At 44.0% G+C, this 14,353-nt stretch overlaps 2 protein-coding genes across 6 annotated transcripts in view; one reads left to right on the top strand and one right to left on the bottom strand.

Moving 5' to 3' along the window:
* The first annotated feature begins 24 nt into the window (after nt 1-24).
* On the top strand, nt 25-3,237 carry LOC109628071 (zona pellucida sperm-binding protein 3). Its single transcript, XM_020084960.2, has 8 exons — nt 25-596; nt 679-791; nt 869-975; nt 1,625-1,799; nt 1,891-2,005; nt 2,080-2,159; nt 2,242-2,330; nt 2,467-3,237. Exons 1-8 carry the CDS (start codon nt 129-131, stop codon nt 3,150-3,152), a joined length of 1,833 nt encoding a protein of 610 aa, XP_019940519.2. The 5' UTR covers nt 25-128; the 3' UTR covers nt 3,153-3,237.
* A 268-nt stretch (nt 3,238-3,505) lies between these two features.
* LOC109627888 (NHS-like protein 3) overlaps nt 3,506-14,353 on the bottom strand; it is a 31,707-nt gene continuing 20,859 nt past the window's right edge. For 3 of the 5 annotated variants that reach the window (XM_069536331.1, XM_069536332.1, XM_069536333.1), the window contains exons 3-8: nt 10,988-11,131; nt 10,760-10,803; nt 10,531-10,666; nt 10,267-10,362; nt 5,770-9,867; nt 4,334-4,531 (exon numbers count right to left, since the gene is read on the bottom strand). In XM_069536331.1, coding sequence (XP_069392432.1) covers nt 4,467-4,531; nt 5,770-9,867; nt 10,267-10,362; nt 10,531-10,666; nt 10,760-10,803; nt 10,988-11,131 — 4,583 coding nt within the window. In that variant the 3' untranslated portion in view covers nt 4,334-4,466. Of the gene's footprint in view, nt 4,532-5,769; nt 9,868-10,266; nt 10,363-10,530; nt 10,667-10,759; nt 10,804-10,987; nt 11,132-12,722; nt 12,907-14,353 lie in introns of those variants that run through there. The other 2 variants (XM_069536335.1, XM_069536334.1) reach the window with 2 other exon arrangements.

Here is a 14,353-nt window from a genome sequence, read left to right as displayed (position 1 = left end):
GAAAACAAACTTGGTCTGTTTGGCACCAGGGTGTCAATTTACCCTCCACTAATTACCTGCAGCCGCGACTGAGCTTTGCTTTTACGCGCAGGTTGAAGGGAGAGGTGCAAACAGAGCAATCTGCTGCGATGAAAACAAAGTGGCATGTCTATATTTTGTGGAGTGTTTTGTCACTTGGCCTCATCTGCTGTGCAGCAGACACATACGAATCTGCATTTACAAGAAGGAAAAGGGGGTTTTCAAACCTGGGTAATCTAAAATCCAAACCAGTTCAAGTGTCAACAGAATTCTCCCTGAAGTTACCTGCCAGCGCTCCTCCATTGACTAAACTCAGTCCACCAACGCGTCTCCCTCCTCTGAAACCTCGATCCATGCGCCCTGCAAAGATCCAATCGGACTTTGCCGCTGTCCCGGACGTCTCTGTGACCTGCTCCACGTCTGACTTGGTCGTGCGAGTCAAACCAGCTTTCTACGGTCTGGGCGCAGAGGCAGACGAGCTGAGATTAGGAGGCACGTGCAGAAGCAACGGGGTTCTCACACCGTACGGTGACCTCCTCTTCACGTATCCGCTGACAGCGTGTGATTCAGTGCGCGAGGTAAGATGTGCCACTTGTTTCCACACTATCTCAACCTCTGTATCTTGAGTCTAGGAGTCACAGCTGTGGTCCCTCATGACAGGCTCCTCGGGGTTACCTGGTCTACAAATTCGTGCTCCATTACGCGCCATCGCCAAAACGGTTCCCAAGCAGAGCGCAAAGCATCGATGTCGACATTGAATGCCGTTATCAGAGGTTGGACCTGTAGGCTCGTTGATTTTAACATCTTGTGTTTGTGGGGCCATCGCTAACATCCTCCCACACCTGTTCAGGAACCATCACGTGTACCAACTCGCTGTGAAACCCACCTGGCAAACTGCCGTGATGCGTAAAAGGCTGCAAGGGCGACCCAGTGACTTCAAGATCGAGTTGATGGATGGTATGCTTTATAACTTGTGACTGGATCTATGTTCAAACTTCGATGAGTCTCAATCGAGTTGCTTCATGTGAAAAGGGCGTTGGGAGTAGAGGCCCTGGGGGCTACAGCACCCTCTACAGACAAGGGATGTTCCTGCAAGGATAAAAAGTTGACTTTTAAACTTTCTATTGTGAAGTTATACAGGAGACATTTGTCCTTATTTGATTTAACCTAAAGTCATCTTCTACCCTTATCTGAAATGATTAGGTCATACATATTTCAGGTTTTAAAAGTTGACTTTTAAACTTGTATTTCATTTAACTTGCTAAAGAGCAAGAAATTAGCATTTTTATAGCATTTGATACATTTTTTAAACATTCTGTGTATTTTCCATTGAGCAAATGTGCATTCTGTGTGAACTGTCCATAGCTTAACATGGTACTATGGTGCTTTGACATGCATTCAGTAAGTTGGTGTTGCCCCCTGTTTGTAACATGTTCTAAAACCAGAAATGTTAGTCATTCAAATGAATTGTGGAATCACACACTCTGCACATCTGCTCTGCAGTTAATATGATGGCATTATATAGACATTTGCTCAGCACCTCCAACTCTGAATGATTGTCAGCGTCCCTGTCATGTGATGTAATAACTTTTTATTTCATTCTGAGATTCCTGGAGCACACCAGCCAGGCCCCACGTATACCAGCTTGGCCAGACAGTAAATGTCCAGGTCTCTGCCCTGCATCTCCCCTTTGGAGGAAAACTGTACATCAGTAGCTGCTATGCAACACCATCCAGTGGCTCCAAATCATTTCTCAAATACACCATCATCAACAATTTTGGGTATGTATGATTTTTGGGGGAATGTCTTGGCTTTGCTCCCATCCTGATTTGTGATTAACTGGGATCCGTGTGATGATGCTGTCATCCATAGTTGTATGCTGGACAGCAAGAGAGACCCGGGGGCCTCTCGGTTCATCTATCGCACAGACAAGACCCTGCAGTTCTCTCTGAAGGCCTTCCACTTTACCCCTGACCCTGACACTGAGGTGAGAGTGTAGAAGCAACGGATTCTCCGCATTCACACTCTTGCAATTGTGGTATAACCCCGTCTCTGCTTTAGGTCAGCATTCACTGTGAATTATCAGTCACATCAGAGGATCCCAGTCCTACACACAAAGCTTGCACCTACAGAGGAAACAGGTGAGTCTATTCTCCTATTATAGTACTAACGTTTCAGTGTTTCCATGTGAACTAAGCATATTTTGTGCCTCTGCGATAAAAGGTGGAAGGCCCTCACTGGTGATGACTCTTTATGTGAATGCTGTGATTCACAGTGCCTGACCTCTGAACCCTGGAAGGCCATGACAGAAGGTCTGTGATAGTCTCCTCCACATAAATTACAGGATATTCATTAACCTTTTCCTACTTGGTTTTATTGAAGATATTTTAGTTGCTATAAGTCTGAGTACTCAACTCAAACATTAAAAATGAATTTTTTTCCCCCAAGGTTCTGCCAGCAGTGAGTCGCTGCTCGTCTCCGATCAGCCGTACGCAACAGAGGAGGGTTTTCTACCACTCAGTCCTTCCCTGTTCAGCGTGAGCAGAGAGGACAAGACCACAGTCAGTCGACAAATTGATGAGCAGCGCAGTCCTGAGTTTGTGTGGGAAAGTGCAGATGTAGTAGAATATGATGATTATGATGATGAAGAAGAGTACACAGAAGAGGAGCTCGGTGAAGTGGAAAGCAGGATAATCTTCGGCCTTACGACAGAACCCAAGTCAGAGAAATCAGTTTTCAGGCATGGTGTTTTAGTGGAGGAGAGGAGCGAGGCTGAAGTGAAGAATGTAAATGAGCCTGAAGTGGACGGCTCAGCGTATGACACGGAGAATGTTTTCGAGGGTGAAGAAGAGCAAGAAATATCTGAGGGAAGAGAAGATGAGACCTCTGATGCTCAGCAGATAATCCATTCGAATCAGAGGGAGGGTGAAGTGCTCCGTCACTGGGCGCAGTTGGAGCAGCTAAGAGTCGGCCTGCAGAGAGAGGTGCAGCCGCCGGTGTCTGATGGTGAGGAGGAAAAGAGGACGTACACTGGTAGAGGTGAAGAGCATGATAGGGCCTATGATGAAGAGAGGAAGAACGATGATGATCTGGCAGATGTAGATGATATGACATGGTATTTCACATGGAGGTAGTATTAGTTCAATAGATTCTCCACTTAAAGACTGTTCTAGTTCTTCATACATTTCATTTCAATAAAAACAAATATGAAAATGCAAATGAATGTTTTCGTCCTAACTTGGGCGCATGAGCCGATACAATTTTTCTTAAAATGTGAGTTTCAAAAGCATGAAATGTTAGACTAAAACAAGATAGGACAAACTGATTTGATTTTGGTCCACTTTAAGTCCAAGTGAACTTTTGTACTAAATCTGAAAAAAAAGTGTTAAGGTATTGGACAGACGGACAACCCAAAAACATATTGCCTACGGCCAGTCGTTGTCACCAGCGTGGAGACAAATAAAGCTCACATCAGTCACTGCAATAATTTAATTTGTCCATAAATCTTTATTCTTTTCATAATAAATGATCATTTTTGACATTACGATGTCTGAAAACACTTTGAAATATATTATAGTCCAACACAGAAATATCCCACTGTTAGAGCAATAATAACTGTAAGAAAGGCAAAGCCTCCATTATCAGTAACTAAAAGCAGCAGAAAACATGCTCCAAATACAAAGCGATTCCAGTATAACTTGCCATGTCCGGCTCTTTCTTTTTGTGATAGCAGTGGTCATGCGCATCGATAGCTTTGAATCATAAAAAAATTAAGTGGGATTTATTTTGAGAAAACTAATTTGTATAGGATTAAGATCAACACAAACAAACTGATTTATATGATGATATAAGGGTTGAACACAACATTGCAAAGAAGACGTTCTGTAGAGACCCTCATCTGAACGTGAACTGAACATTACAGGAAAAATAACTTAAGATAATTAATATTTTTCTTTTTAACAAATATAATTGGTGTGGGAAGTCTTTGGAGGGAAATACAGAAAAGAACTGTATAGCACTGATCCACCAGTACTGGATAATTTACATGTACAACACGTTGCTATATTTACAGATGAGTGCCCAAAAGTCCCATCGTTGCAAGTACTAACCACAAGCTCTGATTCAGCAGGACATAAGTAGTACAATCATTGTTTGGCACTAGAGGGCAGTATATTCCCATTTCTTGCAACAGTAAAACTCAGAATGCCCCCTATAACAAAAGAAAATAAATGATTCTTAGTAAAATGCAAACTGTGTACTTTAAGACCCACACCATTAACAAGACATTCAAATGATTTTCTATAAAATCCAGCATGTTTCGAAATCCAGTTTTTGAAATAAGCATCTGTCCACATCCAGTCTCATGTCTCTCACTCACAAAGATCAACTTGCAGTGAATTGGGTGTTATTATAAGTAAGTACTTCCCGGTCTCCTTCAGTCTTTACAATCATGTCGATGGTGTTTCTCCTGCTTCAGCTGCGCCTGCTGTCCCATTTGTCTTCTCTGCACCATCTGAGGTTGGAGAATAAAGGCAGAAGTAGGTTGATTGAGTGAAGAGGTGATGTGCAGTATAACAACTAATTCAAATTTTAGCCAAGCTAGCAGCATGGCTCTAAGGCTGAATATCATTCGGTTGGTCCTCCTCTCTGACACAAGGTGACTCAACAACTTACCTACTGGACGAAGTGCCATGAAATACTGATCATTAACTCATTAATTCATGACTAACTCCATCCTATTGATGCTACGTTTCCATTTCTTAAATTTGTCCAATACTTTAGTTTCTTAACCAAATGACAGATTGCATGTTAAGATTTCTGACATATCTCCACTTCCTCTCACTATCCACAAACTAAGCCAAAATATCCAGGATAAGAATGCTGCCATCTTGCACATTTGGAGCCATATTGGGGGATGGAGCCTCAATAGTGAGGTCTCGACGCTACATGCCCTCGAACAATTGTTAGTCAGCTGTCAAGAGAAACATCAGGTATGACAGCTGTCAATCCTGATATTTCTCTGCTGTATTTCATGTTTAGTTCTACTTAGCAAGGGTTTGCATGCTAACAAGTAAATATTACACAGAAAATGTTGCACTTGCTAAACCTGTATTCACACCATGTCAGGAGAACAGAAAGAAAAGGAAAACCAGGAAAATCACGATGGTAAACCCTACTATATTATATGAAGAGCCTTAATTAGCCACTTTTACTGTTAAGAGTCTGAAGCAGTTAATTGGAACCAGGTACGATGGTTCATAGCTCTTTTCTAATTAGTTTTATGGATTTTATTAAAGATTTTGTGGTTGGTTTTGGAGCCATTTTGCTAACTCGGTGAGCTAGGCTTGGCTAATATGAGGTCAATGAACTCTAGTTCAGAGTATCATTGTCAGTATTAGCATTACAGCATGTTGACATTAGCATTCAACTCGTAGAACCGATGAGCTTAAATACAACTTCACAAAATTGCTAGCATGAAGACGGTCACCCTAACCCGAACTTTATCCTTTGCCCTTCCTGTATTGGAGGTCCCTCCTTAACCTTTTATTTATTTCATCAGCTTTAATTCGTTTATATTAGGATATTAACTAATTATCATTTCAATTAGGAACATCTCAGGTGTTTTTAACACGCACTGTCCCACTGTGCCTGTGACCCTAAGAGTGCTGTGTTTTAACCCAAACCTAACTCTTATTTCAAACCAAAAAAGTCATCATGTCATCACAGTCTGATATCATTATGGATACTAACTCTTACCATGGATACTCTCTCGCTGTGCTTCCTGTCCCGCAGTTTGCTCCATCCCTTCACTGGTCTCATTCTCTTTGGTCTTCGATTTGGGTTTCTTTGCAACAGGTGGTGGCACCTTGCTCGTCGTCTTCAAAGACTCTGGTTCACTCACCACCTTTGTTACAGAGGAAACCTCCAGCTTATTCTGAACTTTTGCCTTGGCCTCTGGCACTGGTTTGGTCTCAATCACCACCTTCTTATTGCTCTTGGAGAAGATAAAACTTGCTGTGCTTGTGGGGGACTTAGGGGACCTTTGCAGGTCTATTGGTGATGTAGGTGGTTGCAGGCTGAGGCGAGATGCAGGGCTCTCTTTTGATCTGGCTGCTGTCCTCAGCCGGATGGCCTCCTGTAGTTTCATGGAAGGAGAGGCAGTCGTGGCAGGAGGAGACTTTTTCGTAGGGGAGGGTACTGGGGATGAAGATGCAGGTGGAGCCACAAGAGGCTGAAGCTTGGGTAAAGCTGGTTCTGAAGTGACATTGACAGGCGGAGAAGTGGATGTAGGAGAGGTCACTATGAGAGACCTTCTGATGGGTTTTTGAGGAGCTTCTCCATTGACAGATGAGGTTGGAACTTGATCACTGGGCTGCTGTTTTCTCATTGTGACCTCAGCCTTTGGATCCTCTTGAGCTTTAGGGGGCTCGGGACTGCTGTTGACCGACCGCAGTTTGACCATCTGTAGGAGGGAGGGGGTTACAAGGAGAGTGGATTCCTCCTGTACAACATTGGAAGGGGTCAGCTCTTGGCTTGGGGTTTCTGTGCTTACAGTACTAGACTGAAGCTTAATGGTGGTAAGACCCTGAACAGGTAAAGGTGGAGGTAAAGGAATGTTTACAGATGGAGAAGGAGCTTGTTCTTGGGGCTTTTCTGGTGAAGGAGAGGTTTCAAGACTTTGTGGGATTGAGACTTCAGATGGTGGGACCTCATGGGTTGTTGGACCAGCTAAAGCCTGAGGTTGCTCTATGGGAGGCAGCGGTGGGATACTCTCTGGGGGAGCGAGAGTACTGCTCAATGAAGCTTGATTAGTTTTAATTTCAGGTAGGATGTCTTCTTGTGGGAGATCAATATCTGACAAATGGGGCTTTAATTGTAGGGGTGGTGGAGGTGGAATACTTTGTGGTGGGTTGAGCTTGCAAACAAGTGTTTCTTCTACAGATGATTGAGAGACACTTTCTTGCGAAGACAAAAGAACAACCTTTTCAGTAGATGGAGTGAGTATCTCTGTCGAAGGGGGAACCTTGATAACCAGTGGAGGGGGGACATGTTTAACTAGAAGAGGAGGTGACTGTTTGGGTGGAGAAACCTCTTCAGGTGCTGAAGGAGAGACTTCCTTAGGTGGTGGTGGAGAGACATCCTTGGGTGGTGGGGGGGAGACTTCCTTAGGGGCTGGAGGAGAGACTTCCTTAGAGGGTGGCGGAGAGGATTCCTTAGGTGGTGGCGAAGAGGATTCTTTAGGTGGTGGCAGAGAGACTTCTTTAGGTGGTGGCGGAGAGACTTCCTTGGTTGGTGGCGGAGAGACTTCCTTGGGAGGTGGCGGAGATACTTCCTTAGGTGGTGGAGGAGAGACTTCCTTGGGTGGTGGTGGGGGAGAGACTTCCTTAGGTGGTGGAGGAGAGACTTCTTTAATTTGTGGTAGAGGAGAGAATTCTTTAGGTGGTGGGAGAAAGATCTCTCTTGGTGGCAGACAGGCCTTTTTGATTGTAGTAGGAGAGACTGATTTAATTGGCGGAGGGGGAGCTGTGTAGGGTGGTGGAGGAGGGATATTCAGTGGTGGAGGGGCAATCCCTTCGGATGAACTGGACTTCTGTGTTTCTGCCTCTGTCATCACCAATGTTACAACAGATGTAGTTGCAGAAGAGTCCCCATCAGGAGTGGACCTCTCTGGTGGCACCTGAACAGGTATGACAAACCCTGCATCACCAAACAATGGGGGAGGCAGGGGGAAATCTAGCTCATCGGGCCCTGAAACTCCCACTTGTGTTATTGGTGGAGGTGGAGGGGGCCAGGACGACTCTGGGGATACAACAGCTCGTACTGATGTGACAGAGGTAACTTCTGTGCTCTGTTTAGTGTGGGGTTGAGGTGAATGGTGTAACACTGCAGGTGAGGGGAATGGAGAAATGCGTGCTAATGAAATGGCAGGTAAGGTATCCATGTTGGTCTTTACCTCTGTTGTTTCTGTGGATTTGTCATTTGCTTCTGATTTCATTCTTTCTTCACGTTTCTCTACAGCCTTCACTAACATCACATTTATAATGTCACTTACTTTTGCTTTTTCAGTCACCTTGACGTTTCCTTTCAAATCAACATTCTGAGCCAGTCTTTCATTCATCTCTTTATGAATCTCTGCATTCAAAATCAAACTTTCTTGGACTTTCCTTCTCTCAATCGATCCATTAATGGACTCCACTGTTACAGCTGGATTCATGTGTTTTCTTTCTACCTCCAAGCTCTTCACAGACCCATCTGTAGATGCAGAGGGGGGCTGCCTCTGTTGTCTCCTGTCTTTTGGATTCTTCTTTATGATGGCATAAATGTTGTCAGGTGCCGGGGGTCCCAGCAGTAACTCAAAGCTTCGCTTGCTGTGAGCCCATACCTCTGGTGGAGGGGGTGGGGGTGCGTGGACTTTAGGTGGCGGAGGGATGTTAAAGAGTTCTCTCAACGTCCTAACAGAGGCACTGACGCCGACTGTGTCAACTGAGTCCATTTTATTGTGTTTAGTGTTTTCAGGATTCTCTGACTGTGTGAGAGGGGATGGAGCTGATCCAGCAGATGTGGACCCAGGAAACAACTTTTGAAGCTTTGCCAAGATGCCTCTCTTGTGCTTTGGAGATGAGCTGTGAGGCTGTTTAGGAAGCTGTGGGGATATTGCATCTTGGCTGGAGTAGCCACTAGACGGTGAGATTATTTTGCTAGGTTTATTCTCCTTTGGTGGATCCTGCTTCTCTTGTGAAGAATCAACCTTAACAGCTTCCTCTGCCTTTAGTGCCTGGGATCTAATGGGACTGAATGACCCTGTGGAGTCATCCAGAGAACTAGTGTCAGCATTGTAGCCAGGGCTGTCTATGATTCTGGGGGACATTGGTGAAGGTCCTGAGTTGTTTTTTTCATTTTCCTCAACTGTAGTGGAGATTCTGTGGAGGGAAGATTCACCTGGAATGACCCTAACCTCAGCCAGATCACGTGATCGCCGCTTCATCTTACTGTGGAGGGAATAGGAGCGGCTTGGAGGAGTAGGAGCCTTCTTGGACTTCATGACAGACAAGCTACGCACAAATGGTCCCTCTTTCTTGGCTGCTTCTGCTTTACCAGTGAGCACACCATTATAGTTGTATTTGAAAGTCTTGATGATTTTGCCCTCTTTAGCAGAAGCATCGCCGTCCTGCGACTTCTGCCGGGGGGTGCTGCTGCTGGAGATGGTTGAGGAGTCAGACACTAAGGTCTCTGAGGAGTCAGAGTTACTCCAACAAGAGCTGTCGGACAGATTGAGGGGGTTTTGGCGGGAGGCAGAGGTGATGGTTGAGCTTCTGGAGGAAGTGGTTCTGGATGAAGACGCTCTAGAGGAAGCACGGGAGGGGGCTGGGCTTGAGAGCAGCAGGCTGCTCTTGCTGACAGTGCGGAGGCTATTGCGACTCCGTCCACGGCTGATTTCTACCACCTCAATGGACGGTGGTAACACAGCATTGGGAATGATTTTGGACATGTAAGCAGCCTGGGGTGACATGGACATGACAGGGCTAGGTGGCTCCGGCTGGAGGCTGTTGGCAGTGGTCATCCATGGAACAGCCAGTGACCGCGGCCTCTGTCCATCTGACAAGTTAGGACCCAGGCGGTGCAACAGGGCCAGGTCATCCCTATGTCCAGCATGGGTGGCATTGAGTTGCTTGATTTGGTCCTTGTTTAGGGGATGAATGATCTTTTTGTCTTGAAGGCCGGCCCTGTTTTTTTGTGACTCTGAGGTTTGCTGTGGGCCATCAGTGGTGGGGCTGTCATCAGTCTCACCATTATAAAGCGGTTCTTCATCTAACTTTTGAGCCAGTGTCCAGCCCACTCTGTCCAACCCTAACAGAAGAAAGCAGGACTAATTAGCACAAGTTCATATTACAATTATGGGAAGAGACAATAGTCACATGGCGAGTCCAGCTCAGGGTGATAAGCTCACATTCTACTCACTGTTTGTTTTAAGCACCTTAGCATTGGACTGAGCATTTAGCATTAGATTACAAGCTTACTTCCAAGTGTAAATAGTTTTGCCCCCAGAGGTGCATTGATATTTTATTATAAAAAAATAAAAATGGCCATGTGTGAATATGGTCTATGGCCATGCAAAATTAATTCTTTCATTTTCTAAGTATAAGACAGTAACATTAACAACATGAAATGTGTGAACATAGCACATGCAATTGACAGAGTTAGTCAAGGCAAAATAGTAATGATACATTTGAAAAGGGAGCTACATACCCATCTCTCTCTGGACATGCTGTGGGATACCCACAACAGTCTTCCTGTGTCGTCTCCTTCTCGTCTTTTCTGACTTCAATGGTCTGAATGTTGATCCTGGTACGACAGATGCATGAGAGAAAAGAGAGAAAAGTTGATTCTTTGATCCTTAACACAAATAAGATTTAAACTCAATCCAATCTGTACATGTCAGCTGTTAATTGTTTGTGTGCGCATCACTATATATTTTATAGTAACCAAAAGGAGTTCTGGCGCTGAAGTTACCTTGTCTGGTGAGTCCAGAGCGGGATGATCTTGTGGACACAGATGATTGTACTGAGACAATGGAGGATGTGTCTGCAATGGTGCTGTCTGTCATAAACCCTCCACCCTCCCCGTCTGTTTGGACCGTCATTGTCGACTTGCAAAACGAGAGAAAAATCATTTTCACATTCATTTTTAGTACATTTTCATTATAAAAGCTAGAAAACAGCAAATATTTGGTGTAACTTACAATTGTGCTTTCATTATCCTGGTACTCCACTCCGTAATTGGTTTCTGCAAGGAGAGGCCCATTAAACTCAGATTTACAATGACATTTCAAATTCTTAACATACTTTGTTTCCTGTATGATGAGGTTGCTTGCTCTTGATCAATATGCAGATCATTATCAACATGTTGGCATGGGACAGCTCTGATTTAGTGCTGAGAGGTAAAGACTATAATGATGGTGTTTTTGTACCCTCGTGCTGCATCATTTTCAACCCCTCCAGGGCCTCAGTGTGAAGATCCTCCAGGTACTTGGGTCTGCTGGCCTCGATGAACACATTCTCCTGGAGCAGTGGTGGCGCCGGGGTCTTGTCATCGTCATCTCGCTTTGGTACAGCTTCAAGAAAGAGAGGAGGAGAGGGGATCAGCCTGGATCAACTCAAATCTCTGTGTTAGTGTAACAGCAGATAAGGGGGGTCCGTCCATATGGACAGGATGAGAGCATTCAGGTGTCTGCCAGGGTGATTTAAGCTCTTGAACAGTAAATAAGTTTGTGAGTGCAATCGCAAATTAAAAGGCTGAAGTCCAGTTCCACTCATGCAGGATTAAGCTCCAAGGACTCTGACAATGACAAAGAAGGGATTATCAAGTCAGAAATCTACCCTCTGCAAGTTTTTCTAGCCTAAAGGATGCTAATGAAATTGCTGTCACATCTTGTTTACTTCCGACTACATCAGTCAAAGCTTTTGTTGACTAATTATAAAATACTTGAAAAAACAGGTCATGAACTGAGGGCACCATCCAGAATTATTCTTCATTAGTAGTTGAGTCCTCCTCAAACAGTTTTACAATGTACTGTCACTTTTTATTGTTTGTGTGCTGAAGTCTTCCCCGTGCTGGAATTTGCTAAAGATGAAGTGATTCTATGAATGTTGTTGTCATGAGATCAGCACCCATAACTCCCTTGAATGTCAGCTCAGTATGCTACAGTAAAAATGATCAGATTATCAAAATGATCTGGCAGGACAGATACTGTTAGTCCCAGGCTGACAGATGCCAACAACTGCTGTAGATTACCTGAGGATGTAGAAGAAGACATGTTTAACTTGGTCCACCCCTTATGACAGCTACAGGGCACCGGTTGCTTGTTTATTCACATTTTATTAATACTGAACCTGATCGCGTTTTCAGATCACGCCAAATTTGACCCTGTACTTCCCTTGACCACTCACAGTAAACCTGCCGATAGGTCGATAAGAAGAACAGCTCGAGAGATCGAGACTTTCCACAGACAGACAGACGCTTGCAGAATTAGAAGGTAGATTAAGGTAAAACTGATTTGAATAAAAAATAAATACAAAAACTTCAGAGCACTGGAAATGTGATGAGATTTTTTTTTTTTTTAATTCAAATCAGACTATCACAACTCTTTAATACATGTGGTACCCTCACGGCTCCAGGGCACCATCTGGGATCACTGGGCTAACAACCTGCTAAGACACTTTTATGTAATGGGGACAGATGCTCTACATTTAGCCACCGACCGTACTCTACTGTCCACACTGCTGCTGTAAGACCACACTGGAATTAGCCTCGACAGCCACGTGCTCAGTGATCGCTACCAATTGTTACCACTTGTCTGTTCTGTAACACGCTACATGTGCTCTGCCGTTAAATAATCAATTATCTATAATGAGGCAAAATACAGGTTACTTGTTTTCCTGGCAGTGATTTAATAGGACCAAGACTCACAAGTTTTATAAGCAGAGTAAATATAACACACTGACAGGAGTTTTTATGATCCACAATTAATGCCCACACTTTAATTAGTTTATTGCCTGTTGATCCACCCTGAGCTGGTAATACCTGACTGGCGGAAACAGAAACGTCAACAATCAGAGCATGAGCAATCGGTCCAAGCCATGAACCAATCAGATCTATTGTCTCAAAATTACAAACTACAAGTGCCATGTGCTGCCGTCACTCACCTTTCCTCCTGAAGACAGCTAGAAAGCAGTCAATTTTAGCCGAGTCATTCGTCAGAAGCACCACCATGTTGTTTCTTATATCTTGTAAAAGTGCATCAAAACTAAATCCAAGTTATGTCAAGAAAGAACTAAAAATTTGATTTAAGAAGGTGCAGTCCGCAGTGTGTGAGTTAAATAAACATCCTGGGGGGATCAGATGAAGCCAGGATGATAATCTCACTTGTTTTCGATGAAGTTGTTGTTATTGTCAGTTCAGCACTATGAGCAGCAGTGAAGGTCTCCACAGCCAATGGCCAATCAGAGCTCAGACACTAATCCGCAGCAGCCTAATTCTTGCCATCCCTCTCTCTCTCTCCCCCACGTCACTGCTCAATGAGATACCCAGCATCCCCACTGTGGCTCCCCATCTGCAGGCATACTCCCCCTGGATTGGTCAGCGGGGACGCAGATCACACTATGGTCACACATGTAAACATTAGGAGCGAAGAGAAAGCTGTTGCCAGGGATTTGAGGTATATGAGGGTTGTCACGGTTGGCTCCCCCACAGCTTTAGCACTGTAAATAAACAACACTTACACACGCACTACACTGCTTTAGACCACACCACAGTTACAGAGCCCGAGCAACACATTTCTATTTTATTTTATTTTATTCTTTCTCGCATTAAGCATTCTTTCTTATTTCATTGTACAGTAAATCATATCATTTCTATTTTATTTATTTTACTCTTTGTAGCATTTCACGTTCTGTCTCCTTTTATTTTACAGTTGTTTGGTCATTGGGGTTGTTTTTAAATGTGCTTATAAAGAAACTTGATTTCATAAAGAGACACATAACTTTACTGTCGGGCCACAAGGGGGAGTAAGTGAATTAGAATGAAATCCCAAAACAGGATTCAAAAAATGTTTTAAGAAGAGGCCTGCAGCTCCACCGCACATGGTCACACATGTGAAAAATGTTCCTTGATGTTTGCAGCAATGTGACATTAAAATGCTACCATGCAACGAGAGTAGAAGTTGGTAGATCTTAAATTCCTCATTTAATCAAGACCTGATATCCAGACCTGAAATTTTCAATCTATAGAGGTTTGTTCAAAACCTGTTTTTCAGACAAATTTCTTTTTTACTTATTTTTAATCTCCATATAAGACACCTCAAACTAACAAGCTGCTGAGTGGTTCATTTACTTCCTGGTGTGCGGAGTGGACACAATACGGAATGTGTGACATCTGAACAAATGGGAAACATTCCCATGGTCATGATCCTGCCGACTGAGTCAGACAACAGCAATGTTGACAAATAAGAGAAGAGAAATTAGTCGCATGTGTTGCTAGTACATAGTAACAAGAAGGAACAGATTATTGCTTACACAGACGTCCCTGCTGCTGTGGTTCAGCCTGCAGATGTAAACAGAAAGTTGATATGCATGTGTAGGGTAGAGTCAGTCTGGGACAACACATAATCTAGTTACCATGACAGTACACACACACACACACACACGCATACACTTGACTGCAGAGGCCCAGTGATGGGTGGGGCATGACAGCACGTTAATGAGGGGCTCATATTATCGCTGCTCCTGTGACCACATTGTAATTGTGACATATTAAAAAGATGCCATCTGTCACGGCC

Source organism: Paralichthys olivaceus, chromosome 12 (genome assembly GCF_024713975.1).
Source record: "Paralichthys olivaceus isolate ysfri-2021 chromosome 12, ASM2471397v2, whole genome shotgun sequence".
In the NCBI taxonomy this organism is placed as follows: Eukaryota; Metazoa; Chordata; class Actinopteri; order Pleuronectiformes; family Paralichthyidae; genus Paralichthys; species Paralichthys olivaceus.
This window is presented reverse-complemented; position numbering and strand designations above follow the sequence as displayed.